Source organism: Sceloporus undulatus, chromosome 2 (genome assembly GCF_019175285.1).
Source record: "Sceloporus undulatus isolate JIND9_A2432 ecotype Alabama chromosome 2, SceUnd_v1.1, whole genome shotgun sequence".
Classification (NCBI taxonomy): domain Eukaryota; kingdom Metazoa; phylum Chordata; class Lepidosauria; order Squamata; family Phrynosomatidae; genus Sceloporus; species Sceloporus undulatus.
This window is the reverse complement of record NC_056523.1, coordinates 21,218,637-21,244,215: the sequence shown is the minus strand read 5'-3', so window position 1 is coordinate 21,244,215 and position 25,579 is coordinate 21,218,637. Positions and strand designations below refer to the sequence as shown.

The 25,579-nt window shown below is 41.4% G+C and overlaps 1 protein-coding gene and 1 non-coding gene across 2 annotated transcripts in view; both read right to left on the bottom strand.

Moving 5' to 3' along the window:
* Positions 1–6,955: 6,955 nt before the first annotated feature.
* Positions 6,956–7,026, bottom strand: TRNAE-CUC. Its single transcript has one exon. It is a non-coding gene; the product is annotated as a tRNA-Glu (tRNA).
* Positions 7,027–12,994: 5,968 nt separating this feature from the next.
* The window catches only part of LOC121920303 (L-amino-acid oxidase-like), a 44,166-nt gene continuing 31,581 nt past the window's right edge, over positions 12,995–25,579 (bottom strand). Inside the window, exons 2-6 of the mRNA XM_042447435.1 lie at positions 23,087–23,199; positions 21,875–22,076; positions 20,336–20,404; positions 17,302–17,438; positions 12,995–14,396 (exon numbers count right to left, since the gene is read on the bottom strand). Of these exons, the coding sequence (XP_042303369.1) occupies positions 13,589–14,396; positions 17,302–17,438; positions 20,336–20,404; positions 21,875–22,076; positions 23,087–23,199 (1,329 nt within the window). The 3' untranslated portion in view covers positions 12,995–13,588. The remainder of the gene's footprint in view (positions 14,397–17,301; positions 17,439–20,335; positions 20,405–21,874; positions 22,077–23,086; positions 23,200–25,579) is intronic.

The following is a 25,579-nucleotide window of genomic DNA, read 5'->3' as shown; positions in this document are numbered from 1 at the left end:
AGAGAGAGAGAGAGAAAGAGATAAATATAGTGAGGACAAGAGAGGAAGTCCTGTTTTTCATAATGTTTATTCCCTGCTTGCCACCTCCTCCTCTTCAAGGGAGGAACTGTTACATAACTGTGCTCAACAAAGTCTCTTTCGAAGATCCATCCTAAACCTATCCTCTCTTAATACTGTAGCTTAGACTAGGCTGGGGGGAATCTAAGGCCTTCCAGATATTAGTGGTCCACAATGCCCATCCAAGTGTTGTTGTTAGATGTCAGCATCCATCAGCTCCAGCCAGAATACTGTCTGTGTTTTCTTCAGCTAGTGAGGATTGAAATCTAACAATACTGGGACACCAGATCTTCACCCTGTGCCAGCAGAGGCAGTGAAGGGATAGTGCAGCCATTCAGATTTGCAGCTTTCCCACAACTAGAGCAAAGCTCCAGGTGACTGCATCATAAAAGAGCTGATTATTAAGCATTCTGTTAAGCATCAAACATTCCACTTTGCCCAGGAAACCTTGGAATGATCTAATCAATAGGGTCTTTCTCTTGAGTTCATATACATCTTTACAAAATAAAGTTCTAAGTGCTATTAAATTTTCTGGTTTGTAGTGACTACATTTTATTTTCTGTATAGCACCTGCTGTTTATGACAAGGACAGCTAAGAGTATCTTGAATTTCCCCTTTACTTTGCCAAAAGCAAAAAGCAGAAAGGCTGCATACAGTCTGAAAAGTTAGGTTTTTATGACCACAGCCTCCTGGAAACCATCCTGGCTGAAGCTTTTTGAGAACTGAAGCCCCCAAAATAACTTTTATTTAAGATCTGGAAAATTTCTTTGGGGCAATAAAATTTCAAGACAAGGTTTACATTTCAGATATATGAATCTGATTCCTATTTAATAACAGTTGAAATTATAGTACCTATAGTCACTAACCACTCACTCAAGCACTATTCCTAAGATTAGAAAAACAACACATACATCAGTAATAAAGCTGCTAAAATCCTGATTTATTGAAAGAACAATATTATACATGATGTTTCTTTTTCCTTCTGAAAACCACCTCTAAAAACAAGTTCATATCTTCTTCATTTTGGCTCTTCTGCACGCTCAACCTCTGCCGATTTGGATACATGATGATGGAAAATGTCTAGAATTTAGAGTTCGTGGTTTATTTCCTTTGTTAGATTGGCAGATAGTTCTCTCTCAGTTCATGGGTGATGTTTTTTCAGTACATTTCACAAGCGGCAGAATTGACTTTTGCAGTTAAGATTGTTAGAGGTGAAGGTGGTATCTCTGAGAAAGTAGTAGAGTACAGGATCGATCAGGCAAATTATGGCAGCAAAATATGTTGAAGTCTCTTAGTTATTAGGATGTTTCTCATGGTAACAGTTGATCCTCTCCCTTCTTGTCCCTGTTGGAGTCCACTAAAGGGGAAGGGGACTTTTCTCTCTAAGCACATTCGCTGCTGATGGGCTCGGCTGCATGGGCAGCCAACTCCTTTGCCAGGGCGTCTTGTAAGGCTCTCTGCACATCCCTGCTGCTGATAGGAGAAGGCTGACTCTTCTGGTTCAAGGTCTCCACGTCAGTTGTCACGTGGTTGTACACATCCGTCAGCAAAGCTTTGACAAGGCCCTTGGCTTTGACCTCGATGTAGGTCTTCAGCACCTCTCGGACCATCTTGGAGGCAAAGAGCTTGGGGGAACCAATTCTCACTGCCTTGCTGCTGACAGTATTGGAGTCTCGGATCCTGTGCTCAGGGCAAGACAGGAGCTTCTTCTGTTTGCGGAATCTTTTTTGCTCTCGCTTGTATCTCCTCTGGAGCTTCTTTCTCTTCCCAGCCTCAGCTTTTCTTCTCCTTTGATATTTGGCAGCCATGGTTCTGTTTCGTTCCGTTCTTGTCAAGCCCCAGCCTTCAAATGCTGTCCCATCTTGGCCAGCACAGGTAGTTATAGAAAATCATATGCAAATGAGGGGGCTGCAGGAAGAGTGCTGATTGGTTGCTCCTATAGGCCAGCCCCCTTTCTTACACATGAAAGGTGATTATGACTTACTCAGCCCATTGATGACCTGCTACAAACCATTTATGAGGTCTGACAGCACCACAGTTTCCTAACTCCTGTCCTGGGAGATCATGATGGTATCTTGAAGTTTGGGTGGTGGCGTTTTTATTTTTATTTTTAAAAAATAAATCTCATCATTCAGAAGCCAATGTCACAATGAGTAATTTTGTGAAAATACATTTTCCTCATCTACCGTGAAACTTAAATATCATGTTCCAAATGTGATTTCTTACATGAAAACTTGTTCTGAAGCTATATATCAGTGATTCCCCAACTTTGGTCCTTTCTTTAGTATTGGACTTCAACCCCCTGAAGCCTCACCCAGCTTGGCCAACCGTCAGGAATTCTGGGAGCTGTGGTCCAAAAACATCTGAAGAACCAAAATTTGGAAATCACTGCTATATATGGATGGGTATTTCAGAACTTAGATATATTTGTATTAGATATATTAGCTAGCTAGTATGTTCCTACTATGTAGTCTAAAAAAGTAACTTTCCTAAGTTTTTTGTGGGTTTTTCAGGCTATGTGGCCATGTTTGAGAAGAGTTTATTCCTGATGTTTCGCTGGCATCTTCAGAGAGTTTCAGACACACTCTAGTTCCCAAGAATACACAACTGATTGACAACAATGTTCTGGACAAATGGTGGTAGAATTCAGAGACATATCTGGATATCAGTATGCAAAGGGATATTGCACCATCTTTGAAACTAACAGAACAAAAGAAGTTGCAGCATAAGTTTACATAGCTTTTGTAGATTTGACCTCCTTCCTTAGGCTGGGCCACTAGAAGGGTTGACGGTTTTCAATTAATCTTCACCTACTAGTGTACTTTCAGCAACTGCTTTATATACAATTACATCCCAAGGGGGTAAAAATTTCCCTACTGATGGGAAAATGTGGGGCAACCACTTTAAGATATCCACAGGAGAATCTGATTGAAAAGCAGTCAGACCACTTTCATCTGATCCAGCTGTAAATGTAAAACTGTGAGATATGGAATAGAATCACACATGTAGACATGGGAGGAATGTGCATACTGTCCTGCAAACTGATAGAGTGCAATACTGTATTTAAATCAGTTAATATAATATACTGTATTTAAATCAGTTGATATAAATAGAATTCTGGTAGGAGAAAGGTTTCAAAAATGGAATGATTATATATATCAAAATCAAAAAGCAAAGATTTTGGTTAATGGAGAAAAAACTAGACCAGTACAACTCTCTAAAGGTACTAGGCAAGGATGCCTGCACTCTCCTCTATTTTTTATTATTGTCTTGGAAGTGTTAATGAACTCTATAAAGGTTGGTACTGATATAAAAGGAATAAAGATAAAAGGAATGGAGAATAAAGTAAGAACATTTACGGATGACCTTTTGGTCACATTATCAAATCCGGTAGAAAATGTACAACATAAGCTGTCGAAATGAGATGATTTTGGTAAAGTCTCTGTTTAACAATAAACCAGAGACTTTACCAAAATCATCTCATTTTTGACAAAGATACTGACCATGAATTTGTCTGAAGAAGAGAAAGAAGAATTAAAAGAAATTCTAATTGTTAAATTGAAAAACAATGTTAAATATTTGGGAAATGCATTAACAACAAAGAATGTAGATTAAAGAATAACTACATTAAAAATGGCAAGAAATAAAGGAAGAAATGGCCAAGTCTGAAGAAACTTGCCAAGAAAACCCCATGGTAGATTTGCCTTAGGGTCACCAAAAGTCAGAAATGACTTGAAGACACACCACCATCACAACAACTAATACACAATGTGATTTCACTTGTGGCTCCTCCAGATGCACTGCTATGATTCCTGGGGGGAAAACATTTTCTCCCAGTGCAGTTGCCTATCTCTGCATAACATATTATGCACAGGTCACACCAATCGCTTTTAATACTTGCTGTAATCTTAGTGACAACAATAGCAAATAAAGCCACTGATTGTTTACCTGAGGATCAGTAATTGCAAATAATGTGCATGCTTGCTAAAGCAAGTTCTTCTATTAGACATTTATTTCAACAAAGGTACAATAAATCATATACAAAGATAACAAGGAAGGTGCCAGTCTAACCTTCTAGAAAAGGAGTGCCAGCACCTGGTGGCAGCCACCAAAAAGGCCATGTCTCCCATGTTGTAGATGTAGCAGTGAAGGTGGCGGGAGAGAGAGAAGGGCCTCTCCAGAAGGTTTCAAAACCTGGACATGTTTATATGGGAGAATCCAGTTCTGGACCTAAGCAAGAACATAGAAGAGGAAAAGGAGTTGGAGGAGGAGGAGGACAGCAACAGACAGGCATCAAAAAGAAGTGGGAAAATGTATGAAAAACAACAGAACCATACTGGCAAGAACTGTAACAGAACCATGTGTTTGTCATTTTACTTGTGTGCAAAGAACCTACATTTTGACAATGAAGGAGACACTGAGGATCAGGGCAAGAAAGGGGAGTAATATGTGGAAGTACATTCACCATGAACGTTGGTCTGGTTTTAGTTGAATGAAGATTCCCAACATTTTGAAACTTCTAGTCTGAGAAGGAAGGAAATTAAGATGTGATTGTCTAGACAGAGAAAAAGAGACAAACACATAAACAAGACAACTAATTGGCCAACAGAAATTTTGAATCTATTGCTAGTTTGTTGCAACATAAAAAATGAATAATAGTAACATAAAATAACAGCTGTAAAATATAATAAAATAAAACAACAGAATTAGGGCACCTTCAAGATGAAGAAATCTTGGCCAGAATCTTGTTGGAGATTTATGGCCTTGTAAGTGGACTTACAAATTTGCTGAAAACATCATAAGAAAAGCAGAATTAAAATCAGAAAAAGGAGGAGTGGAGAAAACAACATTAACAACCTAAGATATGCAGACGACACCATAATATTCACAGAAGGCATTCAGGAATTGTAACAGTTAATAAGGAAGGTCAAAGATGAATGTGCAAAGGCAGGTCTGATGCTGAACATAAAGAAAACAAAAATAATGACCACAGAAGAAACAATTCAATCGAGACAACAAGGAATTGCATAGTTGAAAGAATTCCATATCTAGGATCAAACATTGACCGAATGGAGATTGCAGTCAGAAATAAGAAGAAGACTAGGAATGGGAAGGGCAGCTATGAAAGAACTAGAAAAAGATACTGAAGAGCAAAGACATAAACTGAGCACTAAAGTCAGAATCGTTCAGGCCACTGTATTCCCAATTACCATGTACAGATGCGAGAGCTGGACAGTGAAGGAAGCAGACAGAAGAAATCAACTCATTTGAATGTGGTGGGTGGGAAGAGTATTGGAACCATGGACAGCCAAGAAGACAAACAAATGGGTTCTTGAACAGATCAGACCAGGGCTCTCCTTGGAAGCAAAGATATCAAGTTGGAGACTATCGTACTTTGGCCACATAAGGGAAGGTATGGATCACTAGAGAAAACATAATGCAGGAAAGATGAAGAAGAGAGAGGAAAACCCAACCAGATTGATAGACTCAATCTGGGGGGTTATGGGGCATGGGCTTGCAGGATCTGGGGCAAGACGCAATGGAGGATAGGGATTCTTGGAGATGTCCATCCACTGGGTCACATGAGTTGGAATCTACTTGAGGGCAGCTAACAACAACAACAACAAAATGGACTTAATGTTTGGGAATTAGAAATGGCACTGTTGTGTAACATCCACATCCCAAATAAGATGCTATATGGCTACTGTGTGAGCACATCCAACAAAGTGCTCAATAAGCATTGATACCCAATGCATATGGAACTGATGCAACATGAATTGATGTGCATTGATCCCAGTGCACACTGTATGGTCCTAATGCACAGTGAGTATCAATACACATTGGGCATCTTCCTGGCCTCCTATTACGTATCTCTGCAATCAAAAAGAGGTGCTTAATGCCTGCTACATAGCAGATATACAAAAGTTAGCAGGTCATAAGGATCCAGGTGGTAGTTTGGCTTAGGCATTTACAAACTGCACACACTTCTCAGATGCAAAATTGCAATCCGTGAAAGCATATATTAAATAAAACCTGCTCTCCTCAAAGTGACACAAAATGTCTGCATTGTTTTACTGGAGCTTATTTATACAATACTAGATTGATACTATTGTCACAATTCTTTATTACTATAATATTGAAAGATCTTGTAGCACCTTTGAGACTAACTGAAAGAAAGAAATCAGCAGCATGAGCTTTCGTAGACTTCAGTATACTTTCTCAATACATTATATATTATAGTATATTGTGCATTCGGTTGGCCAATAAAGGTGTCACGGATGGGTTTTTTTGTGTATTTGTTAAACGGCCGACACAGCTACCTCTGAGTGTTTTAGAAAATTAGATCTTAAAATACAATTTCCATTATGTTATGAGAGAAATAAATATTGGATTAACACATAAATAGTATAGTTTATTGGAATTCTGGGAATTTAAGAAAAGGTTTCCACCCATCTTTTACTTCTTATTCATCATTTTTATTTTATTTGTATTATATGTTTACCACTTCAGAAGTTTCAGTATGAGTAACAAGTGAACAATAGACTATATATAAGTAATATAGTATTACTATACGGGAGAAAAGAGTTGTTTGGCAGGCATAAAAACAATCTGTACTAGGGGGAAAAATCAGAGAAACCTTAAAAAATAACATTAAAACTCAAATGAGTTTCAGTAGAAGCTTCAAAAAAACTACTCTTCTCAGGAAACACATTTTGTCTTGCAGTTTATGTCACGCAGAATTCTTTCTGGGTTGTAGTATCAAATGCTCAATTGCTGCAAGAAAAAAAAAGAGTGGTTATTTGCATGAGCATAACTATTTGCCCAAAGAGTACTAGATCTCTCAGACAGAGAGGGAATTGTTTAATAAACCCTTTGGGTCTTTTGTTTTAAAAAGGTGTTCCCTGACCGGGAATCGAACCCGGGCCGCGGCGGTGAGAGCGCCGAATCCTAACCATAGACCACCAGGGAAGCTGCAGCAAGGCTGGCCATGTTTTCTGTACAGCCCAGTCATTGCCACTCTGCTTCTTAATAAAACATTCCAATACAGCATAACCAAATAACTCTTATACTGCTTAGCTAGTCTGGTGCACAAATAAACTACAGTTCCCAGGATTCCCTAACACTGAGCCAGGGCAGTTTAAACCGTCTCAGACTGGATTGTTCTGCAGTGTGTTGGGCTTTACAATACCTTTAGAATATACTGTGGCCCTTTAAGGCATTTTTTTGGACTTCAATTCCCAAAGCCGTCGGCTATGTTGGCACAATAGCCTGGGATTCTGGGAACTGAAGTCCAAAAGCACAGTTAAAGGGTACATTTTGGGGAATTACTTAGAACATAAGAAAAAGGGAATTCTGATTCTGTAAAAGAAGCTAATTGTACTAATGCAGATATATGTGCCAAAATTATGGGAAGATTTGTTGTGTTTTATAGCAATAAGCAACTAAAAACAAACACAACACATCCTTTGCAGTATAGGAAGGCAGCCCCACACACACTATCTGGGCCTTTCACTGATTTCAATAGCCTTAGTTTGAGGACCATTATGCATTGTAAATGAGATTGCAGAGCGTCAGCCTTTTCAGAGCCATTTGCTTTGGATTTTTTGCCGCATGAACTGCAAGAAAGACTCTTCCTTCGAAAGGCACAGAAGACTGCAGAGAAAGGCTGCGCAGCTCCCGGTGGTCTAGTGGTTAGGATCGGCGCTCTCACCGCCGCGGCCGGGTTCGATTCCGGTCAGGAAAAGAGGCTTTTTGTTTGAAGATTTGGACTTCAAAATAACTTCAGTCCAGCTCCAAAACAGTTCTTCCCTTTCCTTTGCATCTGAGATATCTGCACAGTCTTTTGGTTTTCTGAACTGTGCACTTTCAAGCTGCTTTACACTTCAGAAGATAAATTGCACTAAAAATGGTATAAAGAAGCAAAAATTGGAATATGAGAATGAATGTGTGTGTGGTGTATACTGTATACATGTATATATTTCTTCTTTGTGGTCTCTGCAATCTATACAAATGGGTTGTACTGCGCCTGCAAGTGCTGCTCAGAAACTTCTAGAACACTGGACAACTAACATATATATATGTATGTATGTGTAATAATAAATATATACACGTATATGGCTCTTCAACATTAGGTGCTCTTGGTGGTTTTCCCCTGCCACGATCCAAAATGACAGGAGGGTGTCAGATTGTACTGATCCAAATAACATTGTGCAGCTTTTCCATCTTTCCTTCTTTAGTGACTTTATTTGGTAAGAAAAAAGAGAAGTATGGGAGGACATGGAGGCACTTAGTGTTACGTTTGGACTTACTGCTTGCTGTGCATGGTGACATCCTTAGTCACTCATTGACTGGAGTGTTACTAAAGATACACCCATGGCAGACTGAAAGTAACATTTGCACTCAACATACCTCGTTGTTATTGTGGTGCCTTAAGTGTTCCTGACTTAGGGATTCTAAGGTGAACCTATCATGGGATTTTTGGGGCTGAGAAGTGTGACTCGCCCAAAGTCTTTCAGGGTTTCCACACCAGCAGGGACTTGAATCCTCACCTCCAGAGCTGTAGTCCAACGCTCAGTCCCACTACGTCACACTGGCTCTCCACACGCATACCTTCCCCTTCCATTAACCTTCCCATTTCCATGTCTTTGATCCAATTTTACTCTGTGTTCCTTTCTTGTTTTTTAAAATATATTTGCATCATTTGATATGTGAAATGTTATTTATGCCGACTTTGCTTCTAATTTTTATAGAGGCATGGTGATTTCGGATATTTTCAGAGGGGAACACAAGACGTCTTTCCATGTGCAGTTTAGAGACATTCAAAAGACACCACAGTAAAAATGGTGAGTCGGTTGTATATCATGCCTTATCATCAGCAGTAAGTAATACATTTATTCAGATAAGCTACTGCAATTCAGATAAGCAATTAATTATCAATGGCAGCAGCTGTAAAACATATGGTGAAATGCGAAAAGACAGGTAAGGCCCTTAACAGACCTTTAAAAAGTTTCAGTAGAGAACTTCAAATGCAAAATTGTCTGTTTGTAAAGAAGGGCTTGCTGAGCATACTATCTTTTTTCTGGCCCCCAAAGAGCATACTTTCCAACATATCAGATCAAAAAAAAGCAAGAAGGCGTGAACAATGCTAACAACTACAACAAGAAAGAAACGCATGTTACAACATCAGCCGATCAAAGGATTGGCTTTAGGACAATGGTGGACAATGTAGCCGGTGAGAGGTGGAAACCTTTGCTCCTGGCATCCTGGGGAATGTGCTGTTTAGGCACTGACTCATACCCCTCCAACATTTCACAGATAAACGAACGGGATGTCTTCAAATGGTAAGCTTGAGGGCAGGAACTGTTAAATTAGCAATCTGTAATCACTCTGACAGCCTTGAGATTGAATGTGGGGTATAAACAACCTAAATAAATGTGGCCAAGCAACCTCAGATGTGGTCAGGAGGGGAAAAGTTACGAATAAGAAGAAAAGACAAGCTGGGAGATGCTGCAGCAGTTTGCTTTTACCTGAGCCTGCTGGAAAGACAAGTTTCTGCCCCTCTGTTTCCCTCTTATTGGTGAGCTCACTGCAAACTAGTTTTGTACTTTTTTTGCAGCAACAAGTAAAAGGAGGACAAAGGGGAAAAGTGGGAGGAGGAAGAGTAATTGGGCCATTTTAATGCAGCTGAATAAGTGGGATGACAGAGGATTAATTGAACTGTTCCTGCCAAAGAGATGCTAACTGTCAAAACATGAAAACCACCCCCCCCCAGAAATGACCAGAAGCAATGACATTGCTAAGGTTGGCATCGCCGACTGTGGTAACATGGTGTCACTCTCCCCCATTGACCTTTTCCTACCATACCACATACTTAGAATCTTTAGTAATATTTTGTACTAATTACGCATAAATTGTAATTTCCATATATCAACAAATGTAATGGCAATAGTTGTGAGATAAACAACTAGCAAAATTAAAATATACCTTTGAATTACAATATCATACACACAATCTGAATGATTTACATAGACATAGTTTCATGTGTTAAAATGAAAATTTGGTAAAATGTGATGTTTTTAAAGAAATTTAAAATAATAAATTTTAAATTTTTAATTTTTTTAAATTGAAAAAATTTAAAAAATAAACATTTATTATTTTTAAAATAAATAGCCCTGGGGCCTCTCCTTTCCTCCCCTCAAGCCTTGCCCCAATCACATAATGTCTTCAGCATTTAAAAGGATGCAAGCAACCTCCAGCCTGTTTCTGCCCAAAGGCAGATGTTTGGGGGAGCAGTGGGGTCTCTGGGTGTCTGGGCAGTCGAACCTCCTGTAGCCCCCCTAAGGCTGCTCTGTCCAGAAGTCTCCTTCTGGTTATAATCTGAGCTGAAAAAACTTATATATATTTTTAAAAAGCATGGGGGGATACAAATGGGGAAAAAGGAGTGCCGAGACGCACTCCTTCCTGCCCCACACAGAGGCCACAGCAACCAAACGGGAGCCCTAAAAGAACCCGCTCCCAGTGCCATTAGCACGCCGCGTGCTGGGTGTTGCGCGTGGGTGGCTGCGGCTGCCTGGTTGTGGGGGGGGGGGTGCTGGGTGGTGCTGTGCACCGTGCCTGCGGTTGCCCCGGGGTGTGCCTGGTGGTTGTTGTGGGGGGGTGGGTTGTGCATCATGCCATTTGGATGGGGTGCTGCTCGGAGGAGCGGGGGGGTCTGTGTTGCTTCGTCGGTTGGGTTGGGGTGTGTTTGGCCCTTGGTGGGTTTGGGGGGAGGTGGGGGGTGGGGGGGTGGTGGCGTGGGAGGGTGGTGCCATTGGGTATGGGTGCACGGAGGGTAGGGTGGTGGTGCGTTTGGGGAGCGGGTGGAGGGCGGGGGGGGAGCGGGGCGGCGCACGGGTGGATCGGCCGTAGTTCGGTAAAATTGGGGGCTGCGCAAGGGGATGGGGGCCTGGGGGGGGGGGGGGTGGTGGGTCGTGCACGAGTCTTGTATTGGGGCCCATTGCTTTATTGGGGCAGGCGCCTGTGTGAAATAGGAACGCGAAATACTATCTTAATAGGAATTTTACTATAAGATATAGGTGTTGGCCAGTAAGTCCGACCCTCCGAACCGGGACAGGACGGGTGGTGTTTGTGGGGGACGAATGGTGTTGGTTGCGGTAATGTAGGTTGGTGCAGTGGCGTGTGTTGGTTAAAATGGTTATGGGACAGGTGTAAAAATAGGTGTTGGATGTGTTTTTAATGAAAAAGTTAATATAAAGCCTGTGTCTTAGGGCATTAGTCAAATGGAAACATTGGGCATTATTGTCTATTACCGATGGCAAATGGACTTCCCGTTCGCAAACAGCCCCCGGCCTCGCTTCAAACACATGGAACACATTTGGCAGGTCACATGGCTTTACTGAACAGTGGACTCTGGCACAAGCGATTCCATAACCAAACCCCGTGGTTAACACGTAGCCATGGTTTACAGGCTATCATTAACATGTCAAGGTATTCTCACAATTTTCATTTCATCACCGTTCGGGCAGGCCAGTTACTTCTCAAGTGAATGCAAGGGCTGTGGGTGTGGTCTTCACGGCGCAGGAGTGTGGGTAAGTTTGTCTCGAGCTATGGTGTGCGTTGTGTGCCGGTGGTTGCTCGCAGAAGCCAAGAGTCGTCGGGCGCACAGAAAAGCAGCGTGTGGGGGAGATATGGTCGATGGCGACAGTCTCACGGGTGGGGTGGGCGGTGCGGTGTGGAATGATCGATGCTGGTGGCGTGTTGAGTGCTGTGCTGGCTTACCGCAGCGCGGATGGGGGGGTGTCCAGTCATTCATCAGTGCAGCATCACAGCCGGGGGGGAGCGGCATCGACTTCAAAGGGTGTGAGACTGTTTAGCATGAAAGCACCCCCCCCCCAAAAAAAATCGCGCCACCGTGAGCTGCGCGTGTGCCCCTGGGGCTCACGGGGGGGGTTCGCTGGTCGCGCGTCCTCCTTTCCTCCCGGCGCTTCGTGCGCGTCGGGTGCGCTCGCGGCTTTCTGCGGTCTCCCCCGCCTGCCATGGGTCGCCGGGCGGGCAGACGGTGCGGAAGAGGTTGCGCACTGCTCGCGACGAGTATTCGTGTAGGCGCTCCGGTCCAGCTTTCGCGGCGTGCTCCGCTGCGGCCGGGTGGCGCGGAAATGAGGGGTGGAGGAGATGAGGTGAAGGGGTGGGCCCCAACGGGAGGGCTGTGTCGGTGTGCTTGGCCGATCGGCTCTGCGTGCGTGCGCCCCCCACCTACCCGCCGGGGGGGGGGGGGGGGGGGGTCCGCGCCAGCCGTCCCCCGTCCCCCCGCCGTCAACCCTCCCCCCGCCGTCTCCCCTCATCGCCGGCGTGGCCCCGGCCAAGATCACTGCTTCCGTCCCCTGTGCCTCCGTCTGATGCTGCTTTGCGGGCGCCAAGCCTGTCAGGGGCGAGGAGGAGAGTGGCGGGCGGCGTAGGTGAGCGGCCCTCCATCACAGGCAGCCTAAGCTTCCCTCCTGCTCGCGCTTCCTCCCCGCCTTCCGGCCGAGATTAGGAGGAAGTGTTGCCGCTGCGGGGCCGCGCAACGCAGCAACCGGGGGGGGGGGTCTGGTTTTTGGGTTGGCACCCGCCGGGATGGCCCGGGGGCCGCCAAAACGGGAAAGCACGGGTGGCAGCCGGGTTTGGCAGACCCTATATAAAGGAAGTTAACTAGAATCATGTAAGGAGAACGAAGAATTCAAGTACAGCGAAACTTTTTAGTGAGCCAGGCTCAATGACAGGGAACAGGGAGAGAATGTGATAATTAGGCCTGAATAGAGTTGTACAGGAACAGTCGGGGAAATGATCCACACCGAGACAGGAGGGAAAAAAGCAAGGACAAGCAATGCTAATAAAGAATTGCATATTACGGGTCCGCCTGCCAGCACCTGTTGAGAAAACCCCAAGTTTCCTAGTGGCCTAGATGCTTGTCACTTTACCATTAAGCTATAAAGGAATCTGGAAATGCAAATGTTACTTTTTGGGCTACCGCTCCCAGAATTTTTGGGGATTTCTGTGAGTTATGGTCCATAAAAATACACAGACATTGACCATAGAATTGTGCTGGGGGAGCTACAAATGCCTAGTGGAGTGTTCTCTCTAGGAATCTCTAGATTCTTCAGTGCAACTTTTGGTTAAAGTTGACCATAGAGTTGCTCTGGAGGACCTAGATATTCCTTGAGAGAACATATTAATAAAATCAGTGAATAATCAAACCTGCAAAACTCAAAGCTGCAAACGTGAAGGAACAAGTGTAACTTTCTCCCAGCTCTGAGAGAAAGATATTGCTACCAGTCCAGTGCAGTGGTGTTAGATTTTATTTGCCCGGGCTTAAAACCCCACTCTCTAGCTCTCTCTCTCTCTCTCTCTCTCTCTCTCTCTCTATGTGTGTGTGTGTGTGTGAGATCACCAATTCTAGCAGCAATTGCAGGATTCTGAAAAAGCATATGGTTGGATCTCCCATCACCAAAAAGTATATCTTCAAATTACTGTTCTTCTTTTTTAGAGATCCCTTTTAAAGTTCTCCTTTCTCATTTGCTTTCCTTCCTGAATGTTCTTTCTCAGATGCAATGTTTATTTCCTTTGCTGCCCTCAGGCCTGACTTTATTGTAGTGTCCAGCCAGCCATGGAGCTTGGAGGTATGCTCCCCTGCAAAATGTATTCTACCTTCTGGCATCTTGAGAACCTCACTATAATCTACAAACTGGTAGGGGACAAAAGAAGCATAAGCACACATAGAATACCCATCCAGGCTCCATCGCTTTATCACTGAGGAGTGGCAGAGAGTCTGGATCTCACTTTTGGGCAGCTGATGGATGGCTGAGAGGTCATCCATGATGATGTTAAGAATGTCCTCATCACTGAGGGACAGAAAAAACCGGGAGTCATCGCCTTGAACATAGGAAGCCAAGACAACCCCTGAACCGCCAGAGAAGTTTTGGGCAAGGTAGTAGATGAATCGAGATGGGCGGTCAGTTGTGGACTTCCCACCTTGAATGCCATCATCTTCCCAGAACTTCTTTTTGCAGGCAAGGAAGATCTTGGTGGCACTCCTGTAGTGAGTAGATCGCAAAGCATCTGTTTTGTTTGGTGAGAGGGGTGGATCAAAATAGATGCGGCGGGTGGCCCTGGTTGTTGAGGTGACCATGGCATAGTCAGCTGTTATACTTGACAGTGTTTTAGCTGGTGTCTGATAAATCACAGTGACAGTGGGGCCCCTCTGTTCTATCCTGACCACTCTGGCATTGAAGTGAACTGTTTCTGGAATGGTTTTATAAATGGCTCTTGGCAGCTGATCAAAGCCTCCAACAATTTCATCAAATCTGCAAGGCAACAAAAAAGCTCAAATGAATGGTGGAAATATTGGAATGCACAGAGTCCACACCTGCGCAAGGTGAACATCCTTGACACCTACTGTGAGCACCTCATCCACCACAACTACCACCACAACTATCATCACTATCAGGAAGCCACTTCGGCAGACCTGCTGTTTGGTGTTGGCAAGTTGGTGGTTGTGAATGGCCTGCCATTAGATTTCCCACAGTGTCGTGATGTAGTAATAATCTGGGAAATTCTAAGAAATTGAAAATGGCAACTGGCTCACAGCTGCCCATTGTCAGAGCCAGCTCCCAAGAGAGACAAGAGTGTCAGGCCTCCAAGACTACCAGAAAGCCTGCTGTTCCAACAGCGCTATCTTTTCCCTTTTGCACAGAGTAGCCAAAAAGATCAGATAAAGCTACCAAGAATTCCCTTTTTATATTTTCTACCTATACTAGGTGGAGAATGGGAGAGGTACTGCCCATGTTATGCTCAGTGGCTCTTCACATCCTCTGTGGCCTTAATTCAAAGATTACGAAAGAATGGAATTTACCCAGAGATGTTATTATTTGTTGGATGAGAACACAGATGTGTGATCTAGTGCTCCAATAAAGTCATAAAGAAAATCTTTTAATAGATCACAGAGTAGTGAAGATTTATAAGGACATTCCTGAACAAATATTAAAAAAGCGTCGGGAATACAGAACTTGGAGTTGAAAGCCCTGTAGCGCAATAAAGGTGAGGGCTGTTGCACACTGGCTTTTCTGCAGAAGACTGGAAAATGATACAGAAGAACACACAGAGCAAGAGCATAAAGGGGATGAGACAAGTTACAAGAGAAAAAGGAAAAAGAAGAGAGAAGAGGTGAATACCTCAACCGAGGATGCAAAATGTAGAATGCTACATTTGAAAAGAAAACCAAAATTGGGAGAGGAAACATCAGAAAAAGGAAGAGAAGAAGAAGAGGAAATAGAGGAAGGAGAAGTAATACAAGACAAATCAGATATTATTTAATAATATAACTTTTTGATTATAGATTTCAAGATATTAGCATGAGACATGGAAGGATTAAACTCTAATTTCAAGAGAAGCAATTTTTTTCATTTATTAGAAAAAGAAAATTAGATATCATTTATTTAACTGAAACAAGAACTAAATTAGAAGAAACAAAATATCTATGGAATCTGAAATTTGGACAATGCTTTATCTCTGCAGGTGAAAAAAAAGAAAAAAGGGATAGGTCTCTATGTTAGCAATAACATTAAAGCCTAGAGAATCTTTTGTGACAAGGAAGGAATATATGTTGTAGCAGAAGTCAAACTAGAAGAGAAAAAACACTAGTAGTGGGTATATGTGCACACACAACAAATAAAACCAAATACTACAAAACATTGCATCAAGAAATTCAGAAATATGATTATGATGTGATATTAATATTGGGCAATGGGAATGGGGTCTTTGATCTCAAATTAGGCAGAGCATCTAAAAAGATGATTACAGAGTCAAAAAGCCAAGAATAAAAAACTTAGCATTAATAGAAAGGAAATAGAAAGAGGGATTAGGGTGGCCTGATTTACAACTGTATTATGAAGCAAACAGTTTAAATTGGATGTCTGAATGGCTGGGATTGAAAAATGAAAAATTATTGAATTTGGAAGGATTTAATAATAAATTCAGTTGGCATGCTTACATTTGTTGTGGCAAATTGAAGGCCAATAAGGAATTCACAGATTATACAATCTGAAAATCTTTATTACAAATCTGGACAAAATATAAATTGAAATTCTACAGGAAAATTCCATTATGGATTTCATCTGAAGAAGCATTCATGGGCCAATGGAAGAACAAAAATGAGAAAATGGTCACCTATAAAGATCTACTGAACACAGACTATCAATCCACTGTTGGAATCAGATCAAGAGATGAAATGGAGCAAAAAGGCTTCATTTGTCATTGGTTCACTTACAAACAATTACAAGAAAGGTTCTTGATGGATCGAAAATTAGAAGAGTTTGATTTGGAAGACAATAAATCAGGAGATTTACTAACTTTAGACACCAAAAAACTATTTGAGAAAATTTATGATATGATTTTAAGACTACAGTTACAAAATAATTTTATATATGGTTACAGCTGCATGCATTCTGTTTGCTAAATATTGGAAAGAAAAGAAAATACCCTCGATTGAAGAATGATCAGTCAAACTGATAGATATGCTTGAATTAGAGAAGCTGACTTGTATAAACAATAAATCTTTAATTGACGTTGAAAAACAATGGTTACCAGTACTTAATTATTGGAATAAGATCTGGCAAGGTCTGATTGTATAGTGCTCAGCAATGAAAAGGGGAAACTACATTAAATATAGAAGCTGTTAAAATATAGAAGGAAAGTACCATATATACTCAACTACAAGTTGACCTCATGTATAAGCTGTGAATATGCAAAGAATGACACCAGTAACCATTATATGTAATGATATCTGATTTTATTTTATGTTTCTAGATTTTTATGATTGGTGTGTGTGTGTGTGTGTATAAATCTAAGCTGTAAGGGAAATGTTGGACCCCACTTTTCTACAATGTCCCCCTGTAGAGCAGTTGCTGCTCAAAGAGTGGTGCAAAATGTCCCACCATTAGAAACAGGATGAGAGTCACTTGCTGTTGCCGCTGCTGCTTCATCCTTATTAACTACCTTTCCTTCCCAATTCCCATTATCCTCAATGCTTCTTGAATTCCTCAGATTAGTTGATCTGAGTCTGGCTGCTCTATGGAGAGATGAGTGATGAGAGAAAGACTTTGGGAGACACTGCCTGATGTCTCACCTTGAAGAGGCTCATCAGAGCAAGACACCCATCAGGCAGCTACTCTGGAGATTCCAATTCTTCTTCGTGTTCACATTTTTTCTTACCTTTTAGTGTGCGAAAATATATTATCGCCTCTCATGCTCTCAATGAAAGAGAGGTAATACCCAGAATCTTCATTTAATATGTCCCCAATCATCTGGACAGCTCCGCGACTCAGATTTGCCACCTTGATTAAATATTGCTGTTGGGGAGGAAAAGAATTCCAGGGCACATGAGCCAATTGCAGTGCAAGTAAGTATGACATTTGGGTGATAGAACAGGGATGGGCTGTTGGACTGCAACTCTCAGCATCCTGTCAGCATTTGCTACGCTGGCAGGGATTGATAGAAGTTGCAGCTCAACAGTACCTGGAGGGCCACACATTTCTGCACACTTGAGCACATACAAGTGAAACCCATCAGTGATTTTTGCCAAGCAAGCCAAGAATTTTGTATCTAGTACACAGTATAGCATTACAAGAGTCTTGGTTTTCAGTGTGTTTTGAAAAGCAAAGCAAAGGAACTTGGATTGAAGGGAGGAAAAAAGGATAGCCATATGGCTCATTGTGTGATCAGTTGACCAATGATGTGGTGGAGGAATTCCAGCTTATCTGTGCTGGCATACTTTTATGCTGTATGTGTGTGTTGTGCATGCGCCTTCAAGTTGTTTCCAAATTATGGCAACCCTAAGGCTCAGGGGGTTTTCTTGGTTTGTAAATGAAGAGGATCTCAGAAGCGGTATATAAATGAAGCTGTTTGTTTGTTTGTTTCAATTACTGCTTCCAGAATCTCTCAGCCACTACCCAGATTAGCACCACTAAAATACATGGAAGAAGTTAATCAAGACTTAACCTCAAGTCCCATGTATTTTAAATAGATCTTGGGCATAACATTCTTTCATTTATCGTTCTGGAAAAAAAAAATCAGAACTTGTGGCAAGGTGTACAGGATCCTAATATTACAAGTCACTCCTCCATTTGAAGGGCTCTTCAGTTTAAACACTGCTGTTGTGTGCATTTAAGTTATTTCTGATTAATGTAAGTCTAAGGTGGGGATGCGGTAGCTTATTGGTTAAGTGAGTGCTACATGATGGAGTGAGCTCCTGTTACTAGTCCCAGCTTCTGCCAACCTAGCAGTTCGAAATCATGCAAATGCAAGTAGATAAATAGGTACCACTTCTCAGTGGGAAGATAACAGCATTCGGTGCAGTCATGCTTGCCACATGACCACCAGAGCAGTCCTCAGACAACACTGGCTCTTTGGTTTAGAAATGGAGATGAGCACTGTCCTCTACAGTCGGTTACGACTAGACATTCATGTCAAAGGACTACTTTTACTTTTACCTTTAAGGTGAACCTATCCCAGGGGGTTCTTGGCAAGATTTGTTTAGAGAAAGCTTGCCTTTGCCTTCCTCCAAGGCTGAGAGAGTGTAATGTGATTTGCTCACAGTCATCTAGTGGGTTTTCATGGCCAATTGGGGATTTAAACTCTGATCTCCAGAGCCATAATCCAACACTCAAGCTATTATATTACTTCACACTTGCTCTCTTTGGAGCCATTACAAGGGAGGGCAAGGGGATGTTAAAGTTTCCCCTTAACAGACAGTAAATTGAGTAGAAGCATAGGTCACATTAGCCTATGGTTCATTGCTATGGTAAATGTATCATATATTTCTATTTAAATTATAGGAAATATTTTTCATTTTTCATTTATATACAGTGGACCCTTGTTATACGCTGGGGTTTGGTTCCAAGACCCCCATGTATAACAAAATCTGTGTATGCTCAAGTCCCATTAAATATAATGACAAAGCAAAATGGTGTCCCTTATAAAAAATGGAACATCAAGGTTTGATATTTGAAATTTATACTTTTTTTTGAACATTTTCAAACTGTGGATGCTTGAATCCGTGTATAAAAAAAATCTGTGTATAAGAAGGGCTGACTGTATGCAAATTAGAACATGCACATTTTATGCAATTCTGTGCTCTCTTGGGCCCTCTATTTTGGCAGTATTTAACTGCTCATCCTAACTGGATTCAGTAGTTTCTTCTTATCAATGGCTGCCCAGATTTTCTAGCCTTATTCGTGTACATCTATTCTGTTCTATGTTAAAGAAAAGCCCTCTGGGCGTCAACAATTATTGTACCAGTTGATTTGACAACTGTATTATGTTCTCTGGGAAAAAGTACTTCTTGTAACCACCCCTGTACCTACTGATATCATCTAGGTATAGTTTTATGTACTTTTGTTTGGTCACTGTAGCTTCACCTTTTTTTAATGGAAATTCACTGAGTGACATTGAATGAGTTATATTTTCCAAGGCAATAGCAAATCTCTTCGGAATAAATCTTGCCAAGCAATCCCTAAGGTCACCGTTAAATTGCAGTTGACTTGAAGGAACATAACAATAGCAGGGAAATTATCTGTATGGATTGAAGATGGGTAAGAGCCATGGTGTGAAAGTGGTTTGAATGTTGGACCACATCTCCTTGAGACCAGGATTCAATTCTCAGCTCGACCATGAAACCCACTGGATGACCTTGGGCAAGTCACACTCTCTCAGCCTCAGGAGAAGGCAATGGCAAACCCTCTCGGAACAAATCTTACCAAGAAAAACCCACAATAGATTCGCCTTAGGGTCACCATAAATCAGAAATGACTTGAAGGCACACAACAACAAAGTCTTTAACAGTGGTCATTGAGACCTAAAGCCATTCTCTCCTAGGGTTTTCTTTTGTGGAAATCTGTAAGGTTTGCCACTTTCTTTATCTTTCCTTCTCTTTATCAAGATCAAGTCACCTGTAGACCTATAGTGGCCAAATAATTTCATAGGGTTTTCTTAGGCAAGGAGTACGCAGGGATGGTTTTGCCAGTTCCTCCCTCTGAAATATAGCTTACATCACCTGGTGTTTGTTGGTGGTCTCCCATCCAAGTACTAACCAGGGCTGACCCTGTTTATTTTCCAGGATCAGATGGGATAATGTGCCCTTAGGGCATTTAGACCTATTAGATTATATACTAGTAACAAAAACAAGTCAACACTAAGTTTAAATAGTAAAATATTTCAGAAACTGTAGGATTAAAAAATATCCTATTACCTTAGTTGAGAAAGCATCATATTTATTCAGTATGTAACTACAGTTTGTCTGATTCAACTCTTCAACAACCTATAATGACAACCAAGAAGAAATCAGGACAACAACAGTAGCAAAAAAGTTAACTTGTGTGTATGTTGTTGTGAGGAACAGGCAAACACTTAGATAAAATACATAATATTAAAAACTGTAAAGAAAAGATGCTAATAGAATATTCATTACTATAGTCTACAGACCAAGACAGAAATGTTACAGATGCAGATGCAGATACAGCAAAATTTAAATGCCAAACAGTAACTAAAGATTGTCCAACACACTAAAAGAAAAATGTAAGACAATTACACAATGCAAATCCACCTGTTTAACCATAGGGTCTTCAAACATGCTCTGTTACTTAATGGAACCAAAATGAAGAAAATAGCAAGGTTTGGGGACCCAACTGGTCAACTGCTTTCGATGCCTCAAAAATACTGCATTTCATTATTCACTGTAGTTGTTATTATTGTTGGCCAGAATCCTCTGTCACAGTGAACATTAAATTACTTTAGGCATATTTAGCTACATAGCAGAGGCACTATGAAAACCTGGTAGCAAATTGCAAAGATGCATAATGACACTGGAAACGGTGTCCTGGTGCACATTAGCACTCCTTAGCCACTGTCCTGATGCAGAATGGGATCAATGTACAATGGGACTGATGCACAATGGTCCCAATGTGCATTCATCCTGTTGTGCATTGGTCACTTTGCTGGCTTCCTTATGTAGTAACATAACGTGAGCTCATTGTTGGATACAGACATTTTAGAACTGCCCAATTCTTATTCCCACAAACATAGTCCACTTAGAAGATGTGCTAGGGAATCCTGGGAATTGTAGCTTATTGTGGCACCATACCCCCCCCCCCCAAAAAAAAAAAATCTAAGGAAGGAGAATACAGGTTGAGTCTCCCTGATCTGGAATTCCAAAATCCAAATTATTCCAAAATACAAAACCTTTCTCATGGGTGACTGAGAAATTGGCTTTCTGATGGTTCAGTGTACACATACTTTGGTTCAGATAAAAAACTATTAAAATATTATTACTAAAATTATCTTCAGTCAATGTGTATAAGGTGTATATGAAGAAACATAAATGAATTTCATCTTTAGACTTTTGTCTCATCTCCAAGATATCTCATTATGTATATGCAATATGCCAAAATCCAAAAAGTTCTGATATCTCAGACACTTTAGATCCCAGGCATTTTGGAGAAGGGAGACTAAAGCTGTATATAAATAGACACATACTTTTCAAGGCAATAGTCTTGTCTTTAGATTCCTTCTCCCCTTCCAGAAGACTGGAGAAGAAGGGCCAAGCTCTGAGATTTGGGAACTCTACTGGTTGATCTTTTTAGGAGCTAGTTTTTAGAGAACCACAAAGAGTTTTGTCTTTTGTGAGTGCTTAAACTAAATTGGCTTTTGCCTCTGTTCAGCAATACAGTTCCATATTAGGAACAGGACACAGAAGAATTCCTAACAAACTATCTGTAGAAGGCTAATGAACCTTTTTAAGGGCGTCTCGATACAGCTGCTCAGCGTCTTTGCCTTTTTCTGAGGGATACACATCATACTCCAAAAGGCTGGGGTCCTTCTTGACTTCCCAGATTCTTCTCCTGATGTTGTTAAGCAAATACCAGGCATTATCATCCACCTGAATGAATTCTGACAGACTCAAGCCAAACTTTTTAACATATTCACGGACAATCCTGGAGAAAAATGAAAGGGAAATCATAAGCTTAATCATAAAAAAAGAGAGATTAGAATGATGCAAAACCTAGAACAAAACTTGGAAAAGTTACTTTTTTTGTATCAGAGCTCCTAGAGTGCCCCAGCCAATATGGCCAGTATGAAGTATTTCTGAAAGTTGTAGTAGCTCAAAACAGTCCTTTTTCCACGCTTTGGACCTGAACCAAAAACTTAAAACTTGCATTGTAGTGTGTGGAGGAAGACCATTCTGCAGATGTGATGGGAGTATTACTCTATTCATCTCTGTGGTACAAGTCCATAATTTTTACATATAGAAGAGCAGGAACAGACAAACTACAGATAGTTCATCTTCCAAGGCTATTTTTTCATCCCTTGGTGTACCCTTTTAATCCCCCCAGTACTCTCTTTTTCTGCTCCTAGAATTGGAATTATCCTGGAATGGTGTTTTTTGCATTAAAAAGGGGTACAATGTTCCTGGCCATATTAGCGTGGAAATAAATAGGGATGAAAATACACAAAAAGTCATAAACATCTTAAAAGATGGATGGCCAGAGGAAAAAGGGGAAAAAAATAGGAGGGGCTGCTTTTGCCCGAATGTACTGAAGGGCAAGACTCTGACCCCTCTTTTCTCAACCCTCTGCTGAGTTAATGAGGGCAAAAGACTTCTGAACTTTGAGCTCAGTTTGCAGTAACTGAAGTAAAGTGAGGATAAAGAGGGTTTAGTGGGAGAAGAAGGGAGATTTTAAAAGCAGCAGAAAAAGTGGAACGACAGAATTAATCAGGACTGTCCCTATCAAATTGGAATAGTGGGACATCATGTACAAAATTTGCTTGGCTTGTACTTCCTTGTTGATAACAATGTGTAATTCAAAGTATAAGCAAGAGAGCAAAACTCTCTGGTCATTCACACTGTTAACACACTACACTACAGCAATGTTAAGGAACAGCAGTACATGGGTTAGTGATGTTTTATGCATACAAACAGATCAGATACTGCCACCCATCTTACCTGTGTGATTCAGGTAAACGCATGGGCCCAAGATTTGCAAACCAGCTTTCTCTCTCATCTCGATATGTCTGTACTCGTCCTCCCACACGATTGCTGGCTTCCAGAACTGTCACCTAGAGGCAAACAGGGCAACTGTTGCTTCATTCTGAAAGATAACCAGAATTCCTTGCAGTTTCCTAGTTGAACATCATAACCTGACAGCTGGTGAGATGACAGTTGTGTTTTTTGGGGGGAAACTGTTTTGTTTGGCTTCTCTCTGGCTGTATGTTTGGCAGTTTGGCTGTGTAGGTTCTTCCCTTCCTCAAGGCATATCTATAAACCATTCATGTTTTTGTACTGCATCTGCTGTCCTTAGTGCCTACCCTTCCCACCTTCGTAGGCCTAATTTTCATAAAAAAATAATTGTGAAACTGAAGGTGGGGACACACAAAATTGAATGTTCATCTTGGCAAAAATATTCCTTGTACCTCAAAACTTGTCAGGGAAAGGTTTCTAGCTTAGCTATCTCCCTGACACTCTTATTGTTACGTGCAAGGAACAGCATTACTGAAACATGAATTCAGTCATAGCTTCAGTTGTAGCCTGAAACTTGAAGTGGTATTATCCAGGCTCATCATTGCTGCCTGGGAGAACAAGCCAAATTAACCCCCTTCTTTTAGATGTAAAATCTGCATTACTTTAATTTTTTAACCTTGATTCCAGCTTTCTTCTATCTTGCGTCATGTTTTTGCCCAGTTTTAATGGCCCATTGGTGTGGAATATTTTATATTGCCTTATGGCAGCTCTGAGAGCCAGCCTGATGTGTGATTTGAGCCTTGGGCTATGAGTTTGAGTTCCCACTTGGCCATGGAGACCCAGTGAGTGACCATGGGCAAGTCACACACTCTCAGCCCCAGAAAAGCACATAATAGATTCGTCTTAGGGGTGTCATAAGTTGGAAATGACTTGAAGGCACACAACAACAACAACAACAACAACAGCAGCAGCTCTGCAGAATATTCTTCAAAGATACTACTTGGCATGCATCTGTCAGTCTTGCAGTCCTGATTCTCACATACAGCTACATTACTTCATTTATGTGCATTTCCTTGTTGCACCCTTGATCACGGAAGCATAATGTGTGAACTGATTCTGTGGCACAGCTTTTTCTGAGAACACACAAAGAACAGTTCTGCCTGGGTTGGCCCTTCATTAACCTGTCCAAGCCATCACTAAAGTTACCGTCATCAAATGAAGATGAGATGGGTGTGAACCAGTAGCAGGTGTACAGTAATCCAAGTGTTGAGAAACCAAGAAATATATGTACGTACGTGCTTATCCTAGGTGTGATGTCCTTAGGCTAAATGATTTCAAATAGTCATGCAAATCCATTCTTCAATCATTTAATTTAAAATTACTTCCTTTCTCTTCTTAATGTGTGACTTTCACTTGGGCTGAGTTCCCTTTATAGCTCACTATATATTTTCAATCTTATTTACATAATGACCAAGAATCCTTTCCTCAAAGTGGTTTCATATATTTATATGGACTGATTCCTTAGTAGTACTGTACTTTCCATAGCTTGTTTATTCCTCAAAACTTCAACTTTGGCTTGGTTCTCTAAATAATATTGCAATTGATATCCTGAATCTTATTTTCTCCATGACTTAGGCACTTTCCAGCTGCATTCAGATTTCTGAACATCTAGAATACAATGCTTTTCATAAATGTTGAGGACATTGCCCAAAATCCTATTGGATCACTGTTGGAACATAAACTTCTCCCAATGTAGTTACTATGCAAGAGCTGTTTGTGTGGTGAAGACTGTTCCTTTCTCCTCAGATGCAAAAGGACAACAGGACAATGTCCAAATGCACCTCAACAGCCAACCAAGACTCGGACATCAAGACTTGGAACCCTCTAGTTGCTCTTGAGCACCTGGGCAAAGGCATTGCTAGGTACCTGCTGGATACTACTCCTTGCACAATGCCTACAAAGCACCAGCACAAATCACAAACAGGATTCTGGCTGATGTGATTGACATCTTAAGCACAGATCTTGGAAATGCTACTTTTTAAATACTACAATGTCCAAAAAGTGGCCATACTTGCTGGGGGACTCTGAGAGTTCCAGTTAATGTAACTGATATATTATCAAGTGGGTGCAAAGGGATCTTGAAGCACCTTTGAGACAAAATGAAAGAAAGAAGCTGGTAGCCTGAGCTTTTGTAGACTTGGGCCTTCTTCCTCAGATGCTTCAAGTGCTCCAAGGTTCATTTGTCAGTGGGGTGGTGAATCCATTCTGGATTTCAGTCTGGTTTTTAAAGGCATCATCTAAGGTTCAAGACTACTGGGTTGTTGTTGTTGTTGAGTTCAGTAACTTGGATAGTTCCTTCAAGATTCTGCTTAAAAGCATGAGGAGTGCACTCCCATCTAACACTGGAGCCACCAGCCCCCTTGGACCCAATCCATTTCAAAAGGAAATGATTTTCTGCAAGAAAAATGGCTAGAGACA